This window comes from Tetrao urogallus (assembly GCF_951394365.1).
Source record: "Tetrao urogallus genome assembly, chromosome: 9".
Taxonomy (NCBI): Eukaryota; Metazoa; Chordata; class Aves; order Galliformes; family Phasianidae; genus Tetrao; species Tetrao urogallus.
Window position 1 is genome coordinate 3,137,424 of NC_136822.1, and position 21,268 is coordinate 3,158,691.

At 51.1% G+C, this 21,268-nt stretch overlaps 3 protein-coding genes across 4 annotated transcripts; all 3 read right to left on the reverse strand.

The window, feature by feature from the left end:
* Nucleotides 1-4,468: 4,468 nt before the first annotated feature.
* TMEM41A (transmembrane protein 41A) lies at nucleotides 4,469-6,221 on the reverse strand (the record flags this gene model as incomplete). Of its 2 annotated transcripts, XM_079539501.1 has the most annotated exons (5): nucleotides 4,469-4,689; nucleotides 5,216-5,354; nucleotides 5,650-5,811; nucleotides 5,896-6,049; nucleotides 6,124-6,221. In XM_079539501.1, 5 exons carry the CDS (start codon nucleotides 6,219-6,221, stop codon nucleotides 4,469-4,471), a joined length of 774 nt encoding a protein of 257 aa, XP_079395627.1. The 2 variants fall into 2 exon arrangements, with proteins under 2 accessions (XP_079395627.1, XP_079395628.1); XM_079539502.1 differs by lacking the exon at nucleotides 5,216-5,354 and having other exon boundaries at nucleotides 4,582-4,689.
* A 146-nt stretch (nucleotides 6,222-6,367) lies between these two features.
* LIPH (lipase H) lies at nucleotides 6,368-15,600 on the reverse strand (the record flags this gene model as incomplete). The annotated part of the gene is made up of 10 exons (XM_079539911.1): nucleotides 6,368-6,563; nucleotides 7,167-7,340; nucleotides 8,232-8,343; nucleotides 8,603-8,698; nucleotides 9,101-9,268; nucleotides 9,696-9,785; nucleotides 10,676-10,777; nucleotides 10,868-10,976; nucleotides 11,662-12,029; nucleotides 15,549-15,600. 10 exons carry the CDS (start codon nucleotides 15,598-15,600, stop codon nucleotides 6,368-6,370), a joined length of 1,467 nt encoding a protein of 488 aa, XP_079396037.1.
* Nucleotides 15,601-17,619: 2,019 nt separating this feature from the next.
* On the reverse strand, nucleotides 17,620-20,963 carry ANAPC13 (anaphase promoting complex subunit 13; the record flags this gene model as incomplete). Its single annotated transcript, XM_079539664.1, has 2 exons — nucleotides 17,620-17,853; nucleotides 20,865-20,963. 2 exons carry the CDS (start codon nucleotides 20,961-20,963, stop codon nucleotides 17,728-17,730), a joined length of 225 nt encoding a protein of 74 aa, XP_079395790.1. The 3' UTR covers nucleotides 17,620-17,727.
* Nucleotides 20,964-21,268: the final 305 nt, after the last annotated feature.

Here is a 21,268-nt window from a genome sequence, read left to right on the forward strand (position 1 = left end):
ATTTATAGACACACAGACTTGTTGCAAAAAAAAAAAAAAAGAAAAAAAAAAGAAAAAAATTCAGAAAGCAAGCACATGACAGAGAAACATCCTGGGAGTCCTGCCTGGACAGCTTTGTGTACAGAGCGGGGGATTCTCTTGCTGCTTTCACAGGGGACCAGGCCTCACGGCCCTGAAGATTGGAGAACAGATGAAGAAAACTAAACTACTCCTTCTTATCACATGAGGAAGTGTAAAAAAAGACCTTACTGCAAGGTAACCTGTGAACAAAGCGAATTCAGTATAACCAGCTGGGTCATTTTTTTAATCAGAAGGTGGACGTGTTGTTCCTGGAGAAAACTGGTACTGAGGTGCTAACATCCAGGGTCTTCTGAGTCAATGCATCCCCAGGAATGTAATAATGGGTTTTATTTTAAGGGTTTTTAGTTTCTTTTTTTAATCAACATATGGTTGTGAGATCCTGCAAATGTATTCTAACCTCGTCCTCTCAAGAATTGGTGTAAGAGCACTTCTTAACATCGTCCTTGCTTCACTCTGGCAGCGTTGACCTCCAGTTGAGCAGGGAATCCTCTTTCAGATGCAGTGTGCCATTTCCCAGTTTACTTCCTCCTTTTACCTCCTGTCTGTTTCAGTCAGCTAAAGAAATCAATCAAATCAGTGTTGGAAAAGCAAGAACTTGGAGAGCACGTTCTGCAGAGCCCGAGCACTCTTCTGGGGAGGAAACTGGAGATGCCTGTGCTGGATTTGGAGAAGCAGCCTCTCACCTACAACAGCATCAGTAACCAGCAGAGAGCTGTGTGCTGGGGGGGAAGACTGGGAATCGCTGGCCTAGATACGAGCATCAGCCCTGCTCCGTCTCCTTACTGTGTGTTCTTGGAAGCATTCACAGCTGCCTGCCCTTCATGTCAGGCTTGGTGCAAAACAGGTCACGCAGGGAACCTTGTGGCTGTGGCACAGCTGTGTCTCAGGTGTACCCTGAGGCCCCTGTTTCTTCTTCGAGCTGAAACTCTACAGGTGAAAGTGAGGATAATACTGCTATGTGGACAGGCTGAGGAGGCATTGGCAGACGAGAAAAGTTTGTTCTCTGATAGAACTCATAGTGCCTTCCCTTCAAACACTACTCTTCTAAATCGATATTTAAAGAGAACAAAATGATAGAGCACGCCCTCCCCTCCCTTCCCTTTAGCTGATCTTCCCCTACCAGAGCTTTCACTCTGCCCTTCGTAGCGTGCTGGCTGACACAGCCGGTGCTGCCCTGCAGCCTGGCACACCAGCCTGAGATGAACGGCAGGAATGGACCATGGACAGGTACTTCTGTTGCTTTGTTTGTTTACATTTTATGTTAACATATTGGTTTGAATTTATCTGTGGTAATTTATAGCCTCGTGGCAAAATGAAGGAAAATGTCTTATACAGAGAGCAGTATTGTATGAGTTAAATTATCCCATATTTTAAAATTTTGTAGCTGGACTACACACAGATCTTAAGTTATGATGTTATTTTATTATTTATTATCATTTCTGTAGATCAGAAGGTTGGCTTCACTGCTAGCACAATTGTAATCTGTTTGTGTGACCTTACCTTCTCCCTGGTCACTGGGAGAGATGGGAGCAGAGCTGGTCTCAGTGGCTGTCAGTAGCTGCTGCCTCCCATGCTTCTCATGGGTGCTGTCACCCTAGGGCAGGGAACCTGGCACAGCTGGTCGGGGTGGGATGGCTGCAGTCAGCCTGAGCCCAGGGTATTCCTTGTGGGGATGCTGCAGTTCCTTGTGTTGCTGGTTGAGTTGGCAGCCCGTGAGCTGGTGGGGAACAGTGACCAGGGAGCGAGTGGCTGTGGTGTTGGTCACAAAGGGAGTAACCTTTACAGATCCCCTGGCAAAGAGCATCCAGAAGGACAGGCAGAAGTGGGCAGTTACTGCTGGCACATGGTGCATCTCTGCTGCAGGACTGTCAGGTTGGGGAGAGATCAGCTCACGCTGCCTGCAGCAGCAACGCTCAGCTCTGCACCGAGACGGAGCGTGGAGGGGAGTGAAGCTCTGGTTTGTTTCTTGTTTACTCTCTCTTCCATCACTGATTCTTCCACCCAAAGGCCTCTCCCATGGCTGGCGGTATGTGAGGTGGCAAGACTTTGCTGTTGTGGTGTGGGAGGTTTTGGTGCAGATGAGGTGGTACGGATAGTTACCCAGCAAGCTGGAGGCTAGAGCATGAGAACTGAGCAGTGCAGAATTGTGCATGTAACATACGCACACAAAGAAAAAGATCAAACTACTCCATAAAGAGAGGTTGAGAGCTCCCCTTCACATCTACCACTGTACCCCCAAGCAGTCCTGCAGCAATAGGCCCACAGCACAGCTGCCTCCAGCTCAGGCCTATCTCAGTCTCTGTGCTTCAGTCCGTGCTAACTCTGTCCCTACCAAGATGATCCTCTGGGGCTTTCGGTAGCTGCAGCCTCAGCTCAGAGCTTCTCAATGCGCTGAAACTCCTCTGGGCCCGCAGAGATGCGGATGCCTTGGTGTGTGGGATCTGGGGACCTTCCTGGCCAGCTGTCCTGGCGGAGCAGTGGTTGCTCCCTGCCTCGCCCTGGGACACGCTGGCCTGTTTCGCAGCTGGAGGAGCAGAGCTGAACCCTTCTGGTTGGCTGCTGCAAACACTGCAGCCACTCTGGGGCCTGGTTTCTTGCATGTCACACCGTTACGTCCAGCTTCTCTGCTCCTCGTAGCTGCTGCCTACAGTGCAGTGTCCCTCTGGGGCTGCCACTAGGGCTGCCCCCTCCTTGTGTGAACACACAGCCCTGTACCCCACGTGTGGCTGTGCAGGGGGCTGAGCAGTGCTCTGCGTGGTGCCGCTGGCCCAGATCTGCGCATGGACTGCGATGCGTCGCTGCAGTTCTGTGCACTTCCTTGCAGTAACACCGTGTTTGCAGGACAGGAGTAAACTGTGTTCCCTTTCCAGCATCCTGACTTCCCTGAGCCAGTTCTCGTGGCTGCTGACAGCTCCTGAACACTAGCCTAGATTTTTCTCCCAATGCTGAATGTTGCCTTCCCCACTGTCGTGTTGAGTAACCATTTCATCCTGGCCCTGTCCAGTAGTGTTCATCTCTCTCCTCCCTGCTCTGCGGATTCCTGATACAAACTTGATTTTTTTTGTATTGAACAGTGTACAGTGATGGAAACAAGAATGACTATCAAAGCAAACAATGCATGGAATAAAAAGCCAGTGTACTTCAATGCTTTTCAGGCTGGTCTGGTATCTGGGAATGGTTTGCCGTATGCTCTGGGACAAAGTCTTGCAATAATTAATGAGATGTGGGCAAGCAGTTTGTTTTTCAGTTGCCTGTCTCTAACCCCAGCCAAGCTGGAGCTACTTAGAGCTCTGAATACCAGATGTGAAGGCACACAAGCAGACTTTAAGCACCTAGCTGACCCCAAGCAGTGACCTTTACTCGTGCAAGCTGCTTTGCCGTGAGCTGGGTAGTTGAATCCTGAGAACTTTGCCCTTTGCTGTCCTGGTCGCTTCCAACTCTGGCTGCTGTGGTGGGAAGGAGCAGCTCCCTGTCAGACCTGATGCACAAAGACACCTCCTGGCTGTCCTCAAACTTGGATGTTTTCACTGCAGGATGTGCATTACAGCACAGTGACAGGAAAAGTGTCTTCTGAATCTGGGAAAGCTCTCCTGTGGAAGGTACAGGGACAAACTAGTGACCATGAAACATTCCTTTTTTTTTTTTTTTTGTCTTTCAACTTGCTATTTGTATCTCTACACCTAACAGCACAGAAGGATTGTTTTTCATTTTATGCCAAAAATACTGAATAGGTATGGGTGGGGAGAAGGCTGGGGGAGGAACACAGCCTGAGAGCTGAGAAATCCTGCTTTTAGAAAGGCAGTGAAAAAAAGCCAAGGCTTCTGCTGGCACAGCTGAGTGCAGTGCTGCCTCACTGTGAGCAGCTGGCTGCTTTGGCAGTCAAGGTGCTGGGACCAGCCCAGGCTTCCCCTCCTCCTGGAGTACTGCTGCACCAACACTGGAGCTGGACTTGTGGAGAAGCACAGGCCTCCAGAGAAGACTGGGCTCGGGCTGGCAGGGAGACCACAGGAATGTGGTGCTTGGCCAGGAGGGACAACTCACCTTCCTCCAGGGCTGCCCCTACTCCTGCCTTTCTCTGCCAGGTGCTAATGCATTTGCAATAGGCTGGCAACACCTGCCAGCACAGCAGAGATGCAGGCTGACTTAAAGGACACAGGCAATCTACCTCCATTGTTCACCAAATTTCCTTCTATTTTCAGTGCAGATCCACGCACGATAAAACATTAATTAAAAAGGAGAACGTTACACCTCCTCTTAATGAGGAGAAGAGTAAAAGCTGCAATTATCCGTGGTCCACAAGGATGCAGAGCATGCAGAATATAACCCACAGGAACAGAGACCAGCAGCTTTTGTGAGGCAGTCCCCAACACCTGGGCCATCTGAGCCGTCACATGCTCTTTTTGCCATTGAGTAATGGAGCGTGCTCGTCTTCATCCAGCTTTAAGTGCTTCTTGCTGTATTTCTTGATCAGAGTCCCTGGTATCAATGCTGCCATAGCCATTAGAAGCAGCTTGAGCAGTGTGTCCCAAGAGAAAATGGCATCCAGAGAGTTGATTTGTGATAGAATGGCCCCTGTCTGTACACAGATGAAGTTGTAGGGGGTAAGACCTGGAAGAATCAGAGCAAAAAGAGAAGAGAGTTAGCATCCCCTTTGCCTCCATGAAGGAATGCCAAATTAGCCCAAATGCATCCTTGCCCAAGGTCAAATAGGTGTCTGTGTTTGTGACAGAAAGACAAGGGCGTGATACAAAACTTTGCTCTGCTGCTGCACCCACATTTACAAGAGGAACAGTGTAAACCTTTACTATGAGGGTGGTGAGGTGCTGGAACAGCTGCCCAGAGAGGCTGTGGATGCCCTGTCCCAAGAGGTGTTCAAGGCCAGGTTGGATGGGGCCCTGGGCAGCCTGGTCCAGTATTAAATGTGGAGGTTGGTGGCCCTGCATGTGGCAGAGGGTTGGAGATTCATCATCCTTGAGGTCCCTTCCAACCTGGGCCATCCTGTGATTCCGTGAATGTGAGCAGCTAACTGGGGCAGTTCCAGCTCAGCCCTGCTGCTCTGCCTTCCCCAGCCCAGAGCTCGGTGCTGAGGAGGCAGTGCCACCACCTCCCCTCTGCCAGCATCCCCACACCTCACCGATGAGAACGGAGAAGAAGAACTGGGACATGGGGATGTTCAGGATGGGAGCCGAGAGATTCAGAAACCAGTTTGGCGTCATGGGGAACAGCCTCAGGAACAGCAGGAAGAAAAACAAGCAGCTCCTGTTCTCTTCGACCTGGCAAGAGGAAAGCTCTCTTTTAGCAGTACGAGCGGAATGGCCGCAGCCCCGGAACGGCCGGGCAGGGACTAACGCTCCCCCAGCGCCATTCCTGCCGTGGGCTGGGTGCTCCCATCAGCTCAGGCTGCCCGCAGCCCGTCCAGCCCGGCTCCGAGCACCTCCAATGCATTTCCCCAACAGCCCACAACACAACCGGTCCAGAACCGCTGAACAGCGTACGCCTGGAGCCCAGCGGTGGGGCACACGAGCAGCGAAAACGAGATCCGAGCCAAGCCGGACCGGCGGCCGTTACCTTTCTCTGCAGCAGAGCCACTTTATCCGGAAAGCAGCGCACCACCAAACGCTTCCCGAAGGCTCCGGACAGCAGATAGCAGCAGGTGGCTCCCAGGGACGTCAACGCAGAGCAGAGCAGCAGCCCGACCCACGGCCCGAACAGCGCTCCGGCCAGAACGTTCTGCGGAGAAACGGCGTGCCGACAGCCGGGCGCGGCCCCGCAGCACGGAGCGCGGCCCCGCGGCGCGGCCCCACGGCGCCCTACCAGCAGGCTGGAGCCGGGGATGGCGAAGCTCTGCTTGTAGAGGTAAGCGGCGCAGAACAGGAGCACGGCCGCCCCGCGGTGCCGCCGCTCGTAGTCCCGCAGCGCCTCGCTCAGCTCCCGCAGCTCCTCCAGGTCCGAAGGGAAGCGCAGCGGCCTAACGGGACGCACGGTGGGAATCGCGTCGCGGCTCCGACCGCTCCGCCCGCCCGCCCGCCTTCCCGCACCCACCTGCCCGTCTGCCCCGCGCCCAGCCGAGCCGACAGCAGCCACAGCGCGGCCGTGGAGCCCGCGAACACCAAGAGCAGCCCGGCCGGCCGCCGCCACATCGCGGCACCGCGATCGACCCGGAGCGCCGCGCGTGCGCAGTGCAGGCCGCCTTGGGGGGGGAGTGTGCCGACAGCGCACGGGCTCGGGTTGCACGTCTGTATTGAGCGCAGCGCCACCGTGTGGCGCCCGCGGGACGCGACAGCTCTCAGCCGCCCGCCGCCGCCGCTGCTGTTGGTGCTGTTGGTGCTGTTGGTGCTGTTGGTGCTGTTGGTGCTGTTGGTGCTGTTGGTGCTGTTGGTGCTGTTGGTGCTGCTCCTCCCCGCCGCTCGCCGCAAGGGATGGGTCTGAAGCTGCGCTCCGCGTTCTCCGTCAGCACCACGTCGTACCGGCACAGCGGCGGCCTGCGATAAAGCACGAGGCGCTGCGCAGCTGCACGGGGAGGCGGGGAATCGCCATCCCTGGAAGCTGTGCGGATGCGGCACCGAGGGATGTGGTGGGGTGGGCTGGGGTTGGACGTGGGGATCTGAGGGGTCTTTTCAGTAGGGCTGCAGAGCACATGGAGGTGATAAGGATGACCGAAGCCTCTGCAGGAGTCCCATTAGCGTGTGCAGTGGTCAGCAGTCACTGCTTTGCAGCTCTCAGTCACCAGGATTCCAAGAGAGAATGAATCTCCCTAACTGGATATGGATATTTCCTGTGGCTGTATTTCCCTGAGAGTTCTGTTTGCTTTCAGCACTGAGTTCAGGCCTGGGCAGCTTCTGTGCAGCCACACACAGGTCATGATCCTGAACAGAGGTTAAAACATCAGACCACAAATTATGTTTTCAACGCAATAAGATAACCTCTGTGGTCAGGCAGATGGTCGGGGATTTGTTCCCAAGACGTGTATACAAGAATTATTGAATGCAGTGTAATTCCTCTTGACAAACTTGCCAGCCCTGGGATGTGGGAGATTTCTCTACTTCTGCCCATCTTGCAGTAAGGACAATTTGTGCAGCACTTACCTCTCTGGGTTTGTGAGTGAGCGGAACCTCATTTGGAGAATCCTGAGTTTGAATTTGGGGCCAATGACGGATCCTGTGGAAAACGTCACAGAAATCCTTCTCACGTTTTCAAAATCCTGGTTGAATCCAACGAGCAAACTGAGGTGGTTGTACTGCTGGAAGGCTGCAGCTTCGCTAGAGATAAAGCAGACAAGTGTCAGGCAGTCCCCAGGGGAGCAGCGTGGCTTTAATGCAGTCAGTGTAATATTAGGCACAGTGCTGGGGAAGGAGGACCGGATTTGTGATCAGTTTCTGGCTTTTAGGAAGTGGCTGCATGTTCAGATCTGCAATGTGAACCTGTTCAGCTGCTCTGAGCGATGGTGGCCAGCACAGAGCTGCTCATGTGAGCTGTGCGTGGCAGCTGTGAGGTTCCTTTAGGAACATGGCTGTGATTGGAGGCGCCTGCAGGCTGCAGCGCTCACACACGGCCCTTGTTTGGGGGCTCTGGGAGTTGTGATGGGCAGGACGTGTTCTTACCTGCCTGCAGTAAATAGGCCATGTGTGGGCTGCCATGGGTTGTGCAAGCTGGAGCTACATGGGTTGTTCTGACGTGGGCATATAGGGCTGGGAGAACATGCAGTGAGAGAGATGTGGGGAAACTGGTTGGGCAGGACTCTGGGCTGAGGCGTGTTCATAGCAATGGGAAACTGCAAGTCTAGATGAATGCTGGCTGTTTTTTTTTGCCTCTCCAAGCAGAATGAATTGATTTGAGTGTTATGTAATTCAGGCCTGGGTTCATCCCTGCTGAGCTGGGTACAAGGAAGTGGGGAGCTGGGATTTGCCCTGCTCTCCTGGAGGCCCAGGGCAGCCCTGCTGTTCATGACAGCACTCGGGGAGTTGGGAAGCACCCAGAGCAAAGGGCTGGGCTGCACTGGTGTGCACCAGGGGACTGCGGAGGTCACCTAGCATGTGTACAGTATCAAGGATCAGCAAAAATGGGAGGAGGAGGTCTTGCTTCTTTCCCAGCTCCAGCTGTGTTGTGTGGTTTGCTAATACTGGTACATCATCAGGTTCGGTGAGACTTACGGGTTAACTTTGGATTCTGCCTTCTTCCCAGTGCCATCAGCTAACACCACGCTCAGCGTGCCTCTCCTGGTGCCTTTGTTCCACGTGACGATGTCCACAAAGTAATGGTATACTGTGAGCAAGAGAGAACGTGGTCACACCATGCCCTGCTGTGCATCCCAGCCCTGTCCTGAGTGCCAAGAGCCGTGGGGTGAGGTGTGGGTGGATGTGTGTGGGGAAGCCCCAGAGGAAGCACTCTCCATAGGGTTACATCACGGTGCACCCAGAGGCCTTTTCTTTCTCCTCTCCCTGTCTCCATGTCAGTGCCCACCATCTCTGCTGAAGGAGGAGATGCACAAGGAGAAACCATTTCAGGAATCTTTGTCACTCACAGCAAAACGGCTCTTGGTCCGCGGTATCAAAATACATGGTTGTCACTGGGTGGCTCTGCTCTGTTAAATGGCTTTTCCACTCGTGGGCGTAATAGCCTGTAGACAACAGTTGAAAAATGAAACAGAGGGTTACTGAGCAGGTACATCAGCAATTCAATTGCTGGGAATAACAATGCAAATATTTAAGAAACAGCGTGTCTCTGTTCAACTGCAAAGAGAAGCTGTGGGTGCTCCATCTCTGGGGGTGCTCACGACCAGGTTGGATGGGGCTCTGAGCAGCCTGAGCTGATGGGGCAGGGGGCTGGAAGCAGATGATCTTTAAGATCCCTTCCAATTCAAGCCATTCTGTGGTTCCATCACTCCAAAGCAGCCCGTCGTGTAAAGATGTCAATTCTTATTTTGTCTTTTTCCACCCTGGATCCCATCCGTGTGGATTTCTGTTGTAGATCATGATGCAAAGTGTTTGTGCAAAGCATGGGAAAATCCCCTGGTCCTTACCTAGGATGGGGCATGGCATGGGTTGGAAGGTTTCACAGCTGGTACATTTCCCCTTCCTGTAGCTCCTGTATGACTCACATGGGTACGTGGTGATATTGCAGCTCTTTTTCAGGGATGCCATGAACAGGAAAACAGACCTCTGGTGGTCACATTTAAAGTACTTCGATCCTTAACCGTACACAGAGAAGAAATATTTCATTAGCAATTCTCGTGCAGCAAGAAAACAGCACCGTCTGTGGCTGCATCCATCAAAGACCACATTGCCTTCATCTCAAACCCGCTTTCTGAGCAGGTTCTTACCATTGCTATTCCCTGGGGTACAAAAAGCCCTTCCTGTGTTTTCTAAACATAGCCTTAAAATGAGAACATAAATTTACTCAATGGTTTTTTTGCATGGAAAATCCATCCGATGGATGCTTGTGCCAGCCCTGACCACCAGCTGAGCCCATTACATCAGTGTGTCAGCAAGGGGTTGCTCTTATGGCTTTCCCATCTATTTTCTAGCTGTGGTGACGTTTCTTTGGCCTTCTCCTGTTCTCTGATTGGAAACATTTTGTCAGTGTGTATGTATGTGTGCAATTCAAAAATGAATTACCAGCAAATACTGTCAGAGGGCAGCCTGGCTGGTCGGTGCCACCATTGGGGTAGAAGTCAATGTGGCCGAGGGTGTCTGCGTAGCCCAGTCCTGGGAAAGGAAGATAGCCAGGGAGGGAATATTGAATAGTAGAATGGCAAGGAAGGAAACAAGAAACCAACTGGAGAATATAATGCTTATTTAGCTCTAGGATGCCTGCTTGTGCAGGGAATGTTAAAGTCATTCACCTGTTTGTGCAGTGGGCCAATGAGGTCATTTTAGCAGTGGCATCAGACACCTAAAATAAGTCTGTGTGCGTGAGACGGTGCAAAATTTACCTTTTTTGCCTGCAGGAAAGGAAGAGGGCTCTGAAACATTGGGTGTTCCTGTGCTGCCGAGGTCTGAATTGTTGGCAGTGGCAGAAGGCAGCAGTGAGGTGAGAAGGGGGAGCAGAGGGAGCAGAGCAGAGGGTTCGTGTCATGCTGCTGGCCCAGCGGGAGGGTTTGGAGATGTGCTATGCACTGGCTGGGAGAGGAGAGGGCTGAGGGAGGTGCTGGATTTGCCATATAGGATAGTTAAACCCAACAGAAGTGGGATGGAGGCAGGAAGCATCATTCTGAGCAACCCCCCTGGAGACCTGCAGGGTGCCAAAGCAGCATGGATCGTCCTAGCAGAGCTGCCCACTGCTGCTCCTGCTTCCCTATGAATCACAGAATCATTAAGGTCGGAAAAGACTAAGATAATCAGTTCCAAGCATCAGTGCGCCCCCACCATGCACACCGACCTCGTCCCTCAGTGCCACATCTTCACTTTTCCTGCACTCTCCCAGGGATGGTGACCGCACCGCCTCCCTGGGCAGCCTGTGCCACTGCCTCACTGCTCTTTCTGAGAATGTATTTTCCCCAGTATCCAACTGGAACCCTCCAGAGCCTAATATCCAACCTGAACCTGTGCTCCTAGCAGGTTTCCTTTCAGCAGTAAAGAGGAGATGTCCCACGTACCATCGGTGTCCGAGTGGATGACATCAACAAACTGTGCGTCACTGGGGTCCAACCTCTCACTGGGTGGCTTTCCTCTGTACAGGGGGCCCGCTGGGTCGAGGCCTGCAATGCAAAACCATGCGTGTGCCATCAGCCCAAGGCACAGCTGACAATGATTGCTGTGAGCAGCAGTCCTGGAAGCAGGAAGGTTACCTGTGATCCTTCCCAGCTGCCCATCAAACATCTGTCCCACAAGGCCGGAGATGTGTGCTCCCAGGCTTACTCCTATCATGTGAATGGAGTCAAGCGACGCGCCGTTCATCTGGCATTTAAAGACAGAACCACAGCTGTTAGGCATGCTAAGAAGGCACAAAAAAGAGTCAGGAGGAAGGATGTAAACACATCTCTCTGCTTCTTCTGTATTTTCCAGTGGTCCGTTCCACTCTGTATAAATGTAACAGTTGGACTCAATGATCCTTATGGGTTACATCCAACTGGGGATGTTCTGTGATTTTATGATTTTATGATTTTATGATTTTCCCTTTTAATAGTCCCACAGTATATCCAGCACCCGTATTTGAGGCCCGTATCTGAGAGCTGTGAGTGCAGCAGCTCAGGCAGAGGTTGTATTTCTGTGGGGCAGTGAGTCCAGGTCGGGCAGAAACAAGTTTTCATTGGCCCCATGCAAAGCATTAGACACAAAGATGCAGAGAGCCAGTGTCACTTCAAGCTGACTTTGGACATCCAGAAGGTGCAAACAGAGTTTTAGTGGATGGGAAAACAAATATCCAGAAATGCAAAGTGAACTGAATATCACAGCAAAATGCCATCCTACCACATCCAAGTACAGAGTTTGGCACTGCAGCATAGCTACATTTCCAACAAATGAATGTGTTCCCTTTTGGGAATTTCTTTTCCCAGACATGCTGCTGTTTTTAAGCACTTCCTTTGTGCCCTTTCCGTCCTGTGCGTTAATAACTATATCATAGTGTGAACTTTCCACTTACCAACATTTCATCCATAAATTTCTTCAGAATCTCAGCAACTTTCTTGCCATTTCTGGAAGCATTGCTGTAGATGATAGTAGTTGCCCCCCGGTTCCAGTCCACCACGATGACGTTCATGTCCTCTACAGAAAGCAGGAGATGCACCAGGTCAGTGATCCAGACCGGGGCAGAGCCTGTGGGCCGGTACCCGTGGATAATGAAGGTGGTTTTCTTGCTCAGATCTAGATACTTGGAGGCTGTAGAATTGAGCTCTTCGGCGCAGTCTTCGTTCTGCCTGGTGTACAGCATCAGCTTCACTTCCAGGTCGGTCCCTATCAGGGCGCTGCTGAAGCTGAGCGCGGTGAAAGCAGGACATGTCTCCTTGGGATCTGAAACGAGCACAGCGTGGCATGCCTCAGGTTAGCAGCCAAGCATTTCTCTCGGCCTTTCCTACCTGCTGGCTCTGCCCAGGCACAGAACGTGTGCTGGGAGCTGCCTGAGCTGCTCCTTTCCACGCTGTCGGTGGCTGGAGCTGCTTTGTATCTGAGTTATTTTTTGCTGTGTTGGAACAAAGGCAGCGAGTTCACCAGCACAGCCCTGTCCCCTCTATCCCTTCCACTAGCAGCTGGGAGGTGGCATGGGCTCTCCACAAACCTCACAAGGGTGAGGAAGGCAGTACAGAATGACAGCGAGGGTGATGGCTGCGTAGGTTGGACAGCACACCCAGATGCCCTGGACAAACTCTAGGGTGAAGAGATCTCTCTGTATTTTGTCTGGAGCTGGCAAGCTGCGCGGGATTTCGCTGTTGTGAGGGGCAGCTCAGTGCTTCATTTGTATTTGCAGATACAGCCTGCTATTTCAGACTGTGAAATGGGACACCCTTTGTCTGGATGAGATACGGCACTGATAACGCTTTATACACAGCTGGAGAGTTCCCGAATTTTCACTAAGTGCTGCTTTTCACGACAATCTCTGCCATTTGAAAGCCTGGCTTTGTTCTCCGCTTTTCCAGCAGGCCACCAGCTGAGCCTTCACAGCCCCATGCAAGCTCCAGCAGGGCACTGCTAGGAAAAGGAATAACAGTCTCCAGGCTGACTGCTTACCGAGGCCCTCCCAGGTTCTGTAGCCTTTCTTTGGCCCACAATCTCCTCGTTTTTACTGAAGAACCTTGTGGGAGAAAGCATCTCTCTTGCACACACGCCCTGTGCTGCATTAATTGTTCCCCTGCGGTTGCTAAAGGATTTTTGCTGCTCAAAAGGGCTGTGCTGGAGGTGGGAGAGGTTTGGGAAACCTGCAGCTTTAAGGCAGCAGTGCTCTAGCAGGTGTCCAGCATTCCGTGCGTTTTAATTTCTAAATGATGGATCTCTCGCAGTTCCCACAATAAACTTTCATGCTTTTTCCTCCTATGGAAACCAGAAGCATGAGAGTAATATAAATGCTGTGTGCCCAGCACATAAAATAATCCGCTCAGTTGCCATAGTTCTGCTAATTACTTTGCAGGAGCCCCAGGAGCTCCAGAAATAAAAGTTAATAGGCTAAGAGGATGTTGCAGTTAACTCCAACTGGATGTATTAAATTACTACTATAAATTCAGAAATAAATTTTAACATCTGAGATCCACAGAAGTCCTTCCTATGGAAAGCCTATGCTGAGATATGAATAGCAAAATGGGAGCAGCGGAGAATGAACTCTCAAGCAAGGCCAGTGAACATCAGTTGAAGTCAGTGGCTTTGAGCTGAGGGTGTCCTGCCTGCTAAAGCTCCCATCTCCCAGGAGCATGTCACTCTGGGCCCTGCTTTCTCGAGTTGAGGTGACCTTTGGTGCCTCTTTCTTGGTCTGTTTGCTCTCCATAGGGCAACAGCAGCAGGAATTCTCCCCCACCTGGAGGTCTCAGAGTAACTAGTGGAGGAGAGCCATGGTTTTGTGCTGGTACACAGTGACACTGGGCGACTCTCCTTTAGGTGTTACTGCAGTATGAGAGAAAAAAACCCCACATTTATCTTTGATTAATAACTCGATGTGTTTTAGTTCCTGTACAGCATTGTTATGCGTTATTGTTAATCATCCTTACTGCTACGGAGGATATAGAAATGCAGGCAGAAATGCTGGACCAGAACTATTTCTACATGGTGCAAGGCTGCTCTGATTGCTTCATTTGTCTCTTATCTCTGAGCCGTGCTGTGACTTGCCCTGGGGAGCACTTGGTTGGCACCAGAGCGACCCAAACCTTCTGCCATAGAAGGGCTATTAAAGAGCTGCTCAGGATTTGCTAATCCCTAAAACAGGAAGCATTTAAAAAGCATTGTTATTTCTGCACCAAGCCTGTTAAATTTGTTCTGTTTTCATTAACGAGATCAGATGAGTGCTGATAGAGGAGGAAAGCCTGCCAGCTTCTCCCCCTGCTGCATGGCTGTGTGTCACAGGAGCTGACACATGAGGGCAGCTGGGGATCCTGCATTCACTCCTCCTGATAAGCACAGGATGGCAAACGCTGCTTTGTTAAGCAAGCTGCTCTCATGCCTCAGTGCTTTAGCAGAAGCCAAAGCGATCTGCTTTGATATTCCTGTGTTGGAGCTGGACAACTTCTGCCTTGAGCATGAGATCAGCCTCTCAGGTGTGCCTGCAGCAGGAGGGGCATCTTCAGCACAGCTGGCTTTTGGAGACCAGGAGCAGGTGGAGCGCCATGAGAATGGTGCTGGGCAGAGCCTGCAGCAGTCGCTGCACTCAGTGCCACGTAAGGCTTGCGTCCTCCTGGGCTGCTCTCTCATTCCTTCCTTGGAGATGGTGTTTGGAGACTTTCCCTTTCTTTTGTCCTGGTGTTCAGCCTATGGACAGGAAGGTTCTCATCTTTGAGGCTTTCTGCACAGAAAGAATGGCATCTCCGTTTTTTAACTCCGCCAGTTTGGCCTCTTGCAAAGGGAAGGTCCAAAAGGTTTCTCCTCATCATCACTTCATCTGTGCCACTTCTATCACATCTGTGGCTGTCCTAACTGTGAGCTCTGGGAGACCACACTGCCTCACAGAGCCCACCAAGAGACTGCTCCCCGCTTAGCAGCTTCTGCAGACCTCCAACCAGCATGCTGCTGCTCCCATGGCAGCCTGCAGCATCCCTGGCTTCCAAAGCACCATTACCTTGCCTGGGATGTGCCTTTTGTTTCAAGAGACCCTGACGCATCAGCACGAAAGTGGTCAGCTTCGAGCACTGCCACACAGCAAACCTTAGCAGCATTACTGAGTGTTCCCATGCTTTCCACACGAAGGGTCTGCCCTCCACCTCATAAAATAGCCTTTAGTATCTCTACTATGTATTCATCACAATAAGCAAAACGAGACCTCCAAGACTGCTCCAGGAACCTGATGAACCATCTGCCTTTTTGGGAACACTTTAGGTTGTCCTAAATCCTGTTTGTTTTCCCTGCAAAGCGTGGAGCTGCAGCTTCACAAAGCAGGCGACGTGCTCCCGTGTGTGCGCTAACAGAAGGCAGCACATTTGTTGATTATTAAACAGGTTGATTCTTGATGGGGCCACGAGGATACCAAGTGAAGTTCAGCGTTCATAAATGCTAATTCATCCTTTGTGGCTGTCACGTAATGTGCTGCTGAAAAGAAATCATTCTTCTCTGAAGATTTCAGACGACGTTTTGAGTGTCGATGGTTGAGTTTGATGGTGCTTGTATAAGAGAAATGTTTGCAAAGTGAAGAAGAGATCATACAAATGACTTCTGGCTTTATGTTTGGAATTCTTCAGTTCACAAAACCAAGACAGTTTGCTTTAAGACAACTAATGCTAGTTAAAAATCCTACACAGTAACCTTATAATGCAGAGGGCAGATAGGTTCTCTCTCTGCTTCTCCAAAGCAGAGTAAGCATTATACTGAACAAAAGAATCAAAACGATCAACTTCCTACCTGTTTTCACCCCATACAAAAGGCAGAAGAACGTGACACACAGCCTCAGCATATGGGCTCCCGCATGGAACTTCTACAGGTAGAAAATCTTACGGGTGCTGTGGTTTCTTTGGCATGTACTTGCTGTGTCTGACAGCTGTTTGCTCTCTTTTTCTGCCAGTCATGTAGGTGTGGTGAAAGGAGGAAGTTCCCAGCCAAGAAATGAAGACGGGTCTGAAGTTATACAACTGGCCCTTCTTTCTCAAAAGGTGGGGCACCTTCTCTTGTAGCAGGATCCCTTATTTTAAATATCGTTCGCCCTGGGCTGTGACTAATGAAAGACAGAAATGGCTCAGTATCACGCTGTGAGCAGCGGTCTGACTGCCTGTGTTGAAATCGCTGCGTGCCTGTTCATCTTCTGCAAAGAGTGTCAAAAGGCAGTGGAGAACGTAGGTGTGCAAAGCTGATAGGCATCTGGGCAGGGCCAGCACTCAGCTTCCCAGGACCCCACGTCGTAGCATTGGGACGCTCCCATCCGTGTCCCTCTGGCTCTCCCACACTCCGGCTGTCTCCAGCAGGTGGAAGCCCAGCATCTCTTTTCACCCCCTTGTAACCATCCTGCAGCCTCAGGCAGGCTGTGGATGGGCGCCACTCCATCCTGACGAAGGGAATGTCCCAGCTCAACTCAATACGTGCTGCCAAGAAGCTGCTGTTTTGGATAGCGTTCATATATCTGGTATCCCCACCACGTTTTCTTATAGCCCTGCTGGAACCTTGTGAATCCAATTCCAGTGAGAAAAGCTATTTTTTTTGTCCCTGCTGGACAGTAAGAAGACGGCAGATGCAGGGACAACTGTCAGGGCTGGGAAAGGAAGCCTGAAATCGGAGCTGGAAAATCTCGTGGCAAAATTGGTGCGATGGGGATGGAGTTTGTGATGGAGTGAGAGAGGGGAGGGGAAGAGAAAACAGAGATGGCTGCTAGATACACAAAGCCACCACGCAGCTTCTAGTGTTTTCTTTACAGGGAGAGGAACATGGGGAGGATCAGAAATACCTCATTAAGCCCAAGCTCTGTTTTGCCCCTGGTGAGATGCAGAAAGGAGCTGAACTTTTACAGTTCACAGCGGTGTAGCTGTTTCTTTGGTCTGTATACATATGAAGCTTGGGTTAATCCTGAACAGCCTGCTGGCTGCCTGCAACTCCTTCTTGTTCAGTTGAGTAAGTGCTGGCTCAGTGCAGGCACTGCTATCTCCTCAGGCAGGAGCAGCCCCAGTTTTTTTCCTTCAAACTGAGCATCCTCCTGTAGCTCAGCACTCACAGCCCCACAGGACACCTGACATGCTCCATGTGCTACTCACACAGGTCAACGTTGGGTTTTGTTGATTTTGAAGGGGATAAACATTGTGAAAAGATACCCAAAAGATTTCTGCGGAATCTGGAAGCTGTGGGCTCCAGAAAAATGGCTTTATTTTCTGATGCGCTGGCAATAGAAAATACTCTGAAATATTGTTTTCCTTCCAGATTCTTTCTCACCTCTACCAGTAGTCCTAAGCTGTCAAAATATTTTCTCCTTAGCGAGTTCTGCCAACGGTGTGAAGGAATCAGTCCAAGAGTGAAACACGCAAGATGAACAGAAGGCTTTTACCTATTGCAAAAGATGTTTGAGAATCAGAGATAAAATGAGGTAAAGAAATAAAGAGGGCCTTGCCTTTCTTCTCAGCATAAGAAGAGGTAACATTTTTGTCGCCTGAAGCTAAGCTCCCCTTGTTCCTTCTCCCCATCACTTCACTTAGCTGGCTGTTTCCCTCTGAGACAGCTCATCTGAGCAGCTGTTGTCACTCACTGGGCTGGCTTTTCCCTCAGCCAAAAGACAGTGATTTTGAGTAACAATCATCTTAGCACAAATGGCACTGTTTAAACAATGTGTATTGGAAAATATACGGAGGTGGGCACTGGCAATGTCCTGTGGTTATCTGGGTTTTAGATAGCAAACTCTAACACAAAACACAGTTTTATTTCTTGGGACATAAAACCTCCGTGCTCACAAACGTCCCATCCCGAGTTTTGAAATGCAAGAACAACTCCAGACAGTGAAAAGTACATTTTTATCACGTGTAGAAAACATTTAAGAACAGAATTGGCACCAACTAAAGAATAAGTTAACAGAAGATATAATTTTACATGAAGTCCCCTGGATTCATTAGTTTCCCGTGGGAGGGACGTTCTCATGGAGATACTGCAGAGACAAATCTGTCCACTTCATTTCTTGCTCTTTCACAGACTCCGTTGTACCTCCATTGTCTTGCTCTGGTTCAGGGAGCTCATTCTGAGAACAACAAAAAAAGGTACAAAGCATTCTGTGCATAACAAGCTTCCTAAAAGGAGCAGGTGACGAAGACTTCATATGAATAAATACAAAAATCCACAAATGAGACCAGAGGGGGCATCTGAACAATACGTATCATACATACTGATTCAGTTAAAATATTACTAAGCCCAGTGAGGAACAATGTTCTTTTCATATGATTATGATGCTTCATCTGAAAGGTAAATTGGCTTTCCAGGGCCCTGGGGCCTTGCTATGTACTCAGACTGCACACGCAGTGAAGGAGAATATATAGAAAATGCAAAATAAGTAAATAATAGCATGGTGCAATTATTCCACTGCTTGTTTGGATTGTGTTTCTTTGTCGCTGCCCAGAATACAGATATTGCATTTACTGTAGCTGTATTGAGACAGCTGGCTTTGTAACAAATCCCTTTCTTATGGCAAGGTGAGAAATCCTTCCTCTTCCTACACGTGGAACTCTGGTGTGGCCGTGCTGTAACAACAGGAGATGTCAGAAACCCCCACCAAGTGCAACACCAGGCTGCTCAGCATGCAGGGAGGAGGAAGGAGAGTTTAAATGTGATTTCATTTTACTTCCTTACGTTATTTGTTCCCTGTGCTGCTGCATCGGTGCAGTCACAAAGTGTGTTATTGCAGAAGACACGGGGCAAGAATTCTGAGTCTGGATCTCCGGAAATCTCAGCATGAGCCACATAAAATCCCTTCAGAGAAAAGCAAATGACTTTGGGCCATGCCAGCTGAGGGAGATCTCTGCAGTGAGCACTGATCAGATGCTCAGGATAGGCTCTCACGTTACAGCCATTCTGATAGCTCCTTCACAGAGCTTCTGATCAAATCTTGAATTTGTGCTGGCTTCTCCATATGATCAGAGCCAGTCCCATCCCCGGGGATCTGCATATCCACAACTACACCTTTGTTTTTATTGTCAATTGATGAGGCTTCCTGCTTTGAGGCTGCCATCATGTTTCTCAACCTGGACACAGGGTGATGGCAAATATCAGCAAAGAAGCGGTTTGTGACACATAGCCTGCCTCAAAAACACATTATCCTAAGCAAAGGAGGGGTTGGGTACTCCTCCCTGAGAACTACAGTTCTGCAAAACCTTTCCCTCTTGGCAGGAATTGCTGTGCATTATCGATTTTGGAGGAGAGAAGCTGCTCCTCGCCTCCTCTGCTGGGAAGGTCCTGAGCTGCACTTCTTCCAAGAGCGATGACACACTGTGATGTAAGGACTAAAGCCCACTGATGTCACTGGCAATTTGGAAGTGTCTCTTTGCTGGCAGAAACCATCAGCTTATCAGATGCCATGATTTTGGCATGACTACTTAGTTGGTGCTAGCCAAATTACGCCTGTGCTAACAGACAAGGGGAGGATCCTCACATACATCCGTATCCATGGAGAGCTCCCAAATGGCTGAGGTGGGGCCTAGCAGTGGTAGAGCTGTGCAATGGTAGGATGGTTTGGTTGTGGTTGGATTTGATGATCTTTAAGGTCTTTTCCAAGCTGAGAAATTCAATGATTCTATGGCTACCATGTCTTTTTATGGCAAAGGGTTCACAGGCAGGGAATCCTACCTGCAGAGAGCAGTGTGTTTACTGCTGTCCTTGAAGTGACAACTGCAAAGATGCATTTGGAAAAGTGATTAGGAAGACAAATATGCCAACTATATCCCGGGCTGCATTAAAAAGGGGTGGCCAGCAGGGAGAAGGAGGTGATTGTCCTCCTCTACTCAGCTCTTGTGAGGCCCCATCTGCAGTACTGTGTCCAGGCCTGGGGCTCCAGTACAGGAATCACAGAATCACAGAATGTCCAGGGTTGGAAGGGACCTCAAGGATCATGAATCTCCAACTCCCCTGCCTCACGCAGGGCCACCAACCTCCCTATTTAACACTAGACCAGGCTGCTCAGGGCCCCATCCAACCTGGCCTTGAGCACCTCCAGGGATGGATGAGGCATCCACAGCCTCTCTGGGCAGCTGTTCCAGCACCTCACCCCTCTCTCTGTAAAGAATTTTCCCCTGGCATCCAACATAAATCTTCCCTCCCTCAACTTAAAACCATTTCCCCTTGTCCTGCTGTTATCTACCCTTTCAAAGAGTTGATTCCCCTCCTGTTTGTAGGCTCCCTTTAGGTACTGTAGGCTGCAATGAGGTCACCCCGCAGCCTTCTTTTCTCCAGGCTGAACAAGCCCAGCTCCCTCAGCCTGTCTTCATAGAGGAGGTACTGCAGCCCCCTGATCATCTTCGTGGCTCTCCTCTGGACCCTCTCCAACAGCTCCCTGTCTTTCTTGTACTGGGTGCTCCAGACCTGGATGCAGTACTGCAGATGGGGCCTCACAAGAGCTGAGTAGAGGGGTACAACCACCTCCCTGCCCCTGCTGGCCACCCCTCTTCTGATGGAGCCCAGGATTCCATTTGCTTTCCAAGCTGCAAGAGCACACTGCTGGCTCATGAAGGACGTGGAGCTCTTGGAGGGGTCCAGAGGAGGGCACTGAGATGAGCAGAGGGCTGGAGCAGCTCCCTATGAGGAAAGGCTGAGGGAACTGGGCTTGTTCAGCTTGGAGAAGAGAAGGCTGCAGGGAGACCTCATGGTGGCCTTCCAGTACTTGAAGGGAGCGTATGAACAGGAGGGGGAACGGCTGTTTGTGAGGGTGGGTGGTGACAGGACAAGGGGGAATGGTGTTAAACTGAGACAGGGGAGGTTTGGGTTGGAGATTAGGAGGAAGTTTTTGAGCCAGAGGGTGTTGAGGCACTGGAACAGGTTGCCCAAGGAGGCTGTGGATGCCCCATCCCTGCAGGCATTCAAGGCCAGGCTGGATGTGGCTCTGGGCAGCCTGGGCTGCTGGACCCCGCACACAGCAGGGGGTTGGAAATGGATGAGCACTGAGGTCCTTTTCAACCCAGGCCATTCTGTGATTCTGTGACCCCAGCAGCTTCGGGACAGCCCAGCCGTTATGTGCTGGGAGCACTCGTACCGCCACGCACCTACCAGCGGGATGGCCACGTCCTCGTACGGCAGTTTGTCCTCCCGCCACGCGTCATCGATCAGGTCCAGGATGCGGCCGTCCCTCTGCACCTCGCTGTCCATCCTCTCCCTCCGAGGCAGCTCCGTACCCCTCCCAACCCCCCGGCTCGCGGGGACGCGCGGCGCTTCGGGCGGCCCAACGCTCTCGGAGCGGCCAGCAGCGCTCCGCCCCATCCCGCCGCGGTGTTCCGGCGCCCGCCGCCACCGTCATCACCGGCCGCCGCCGTGCCCTCCCCGCCCCGGTCGGCAGCGCTGTGCGAGCGGGAGCGGTGCCCCCGGTGTGCCCGGTGTGCTCGGTGCCCCCGGTGCCCCCGGCGCAGAGCCTTCTTGTAGCAACCAAGCATTTGTCTGCCCCGTCACTTCGTGCC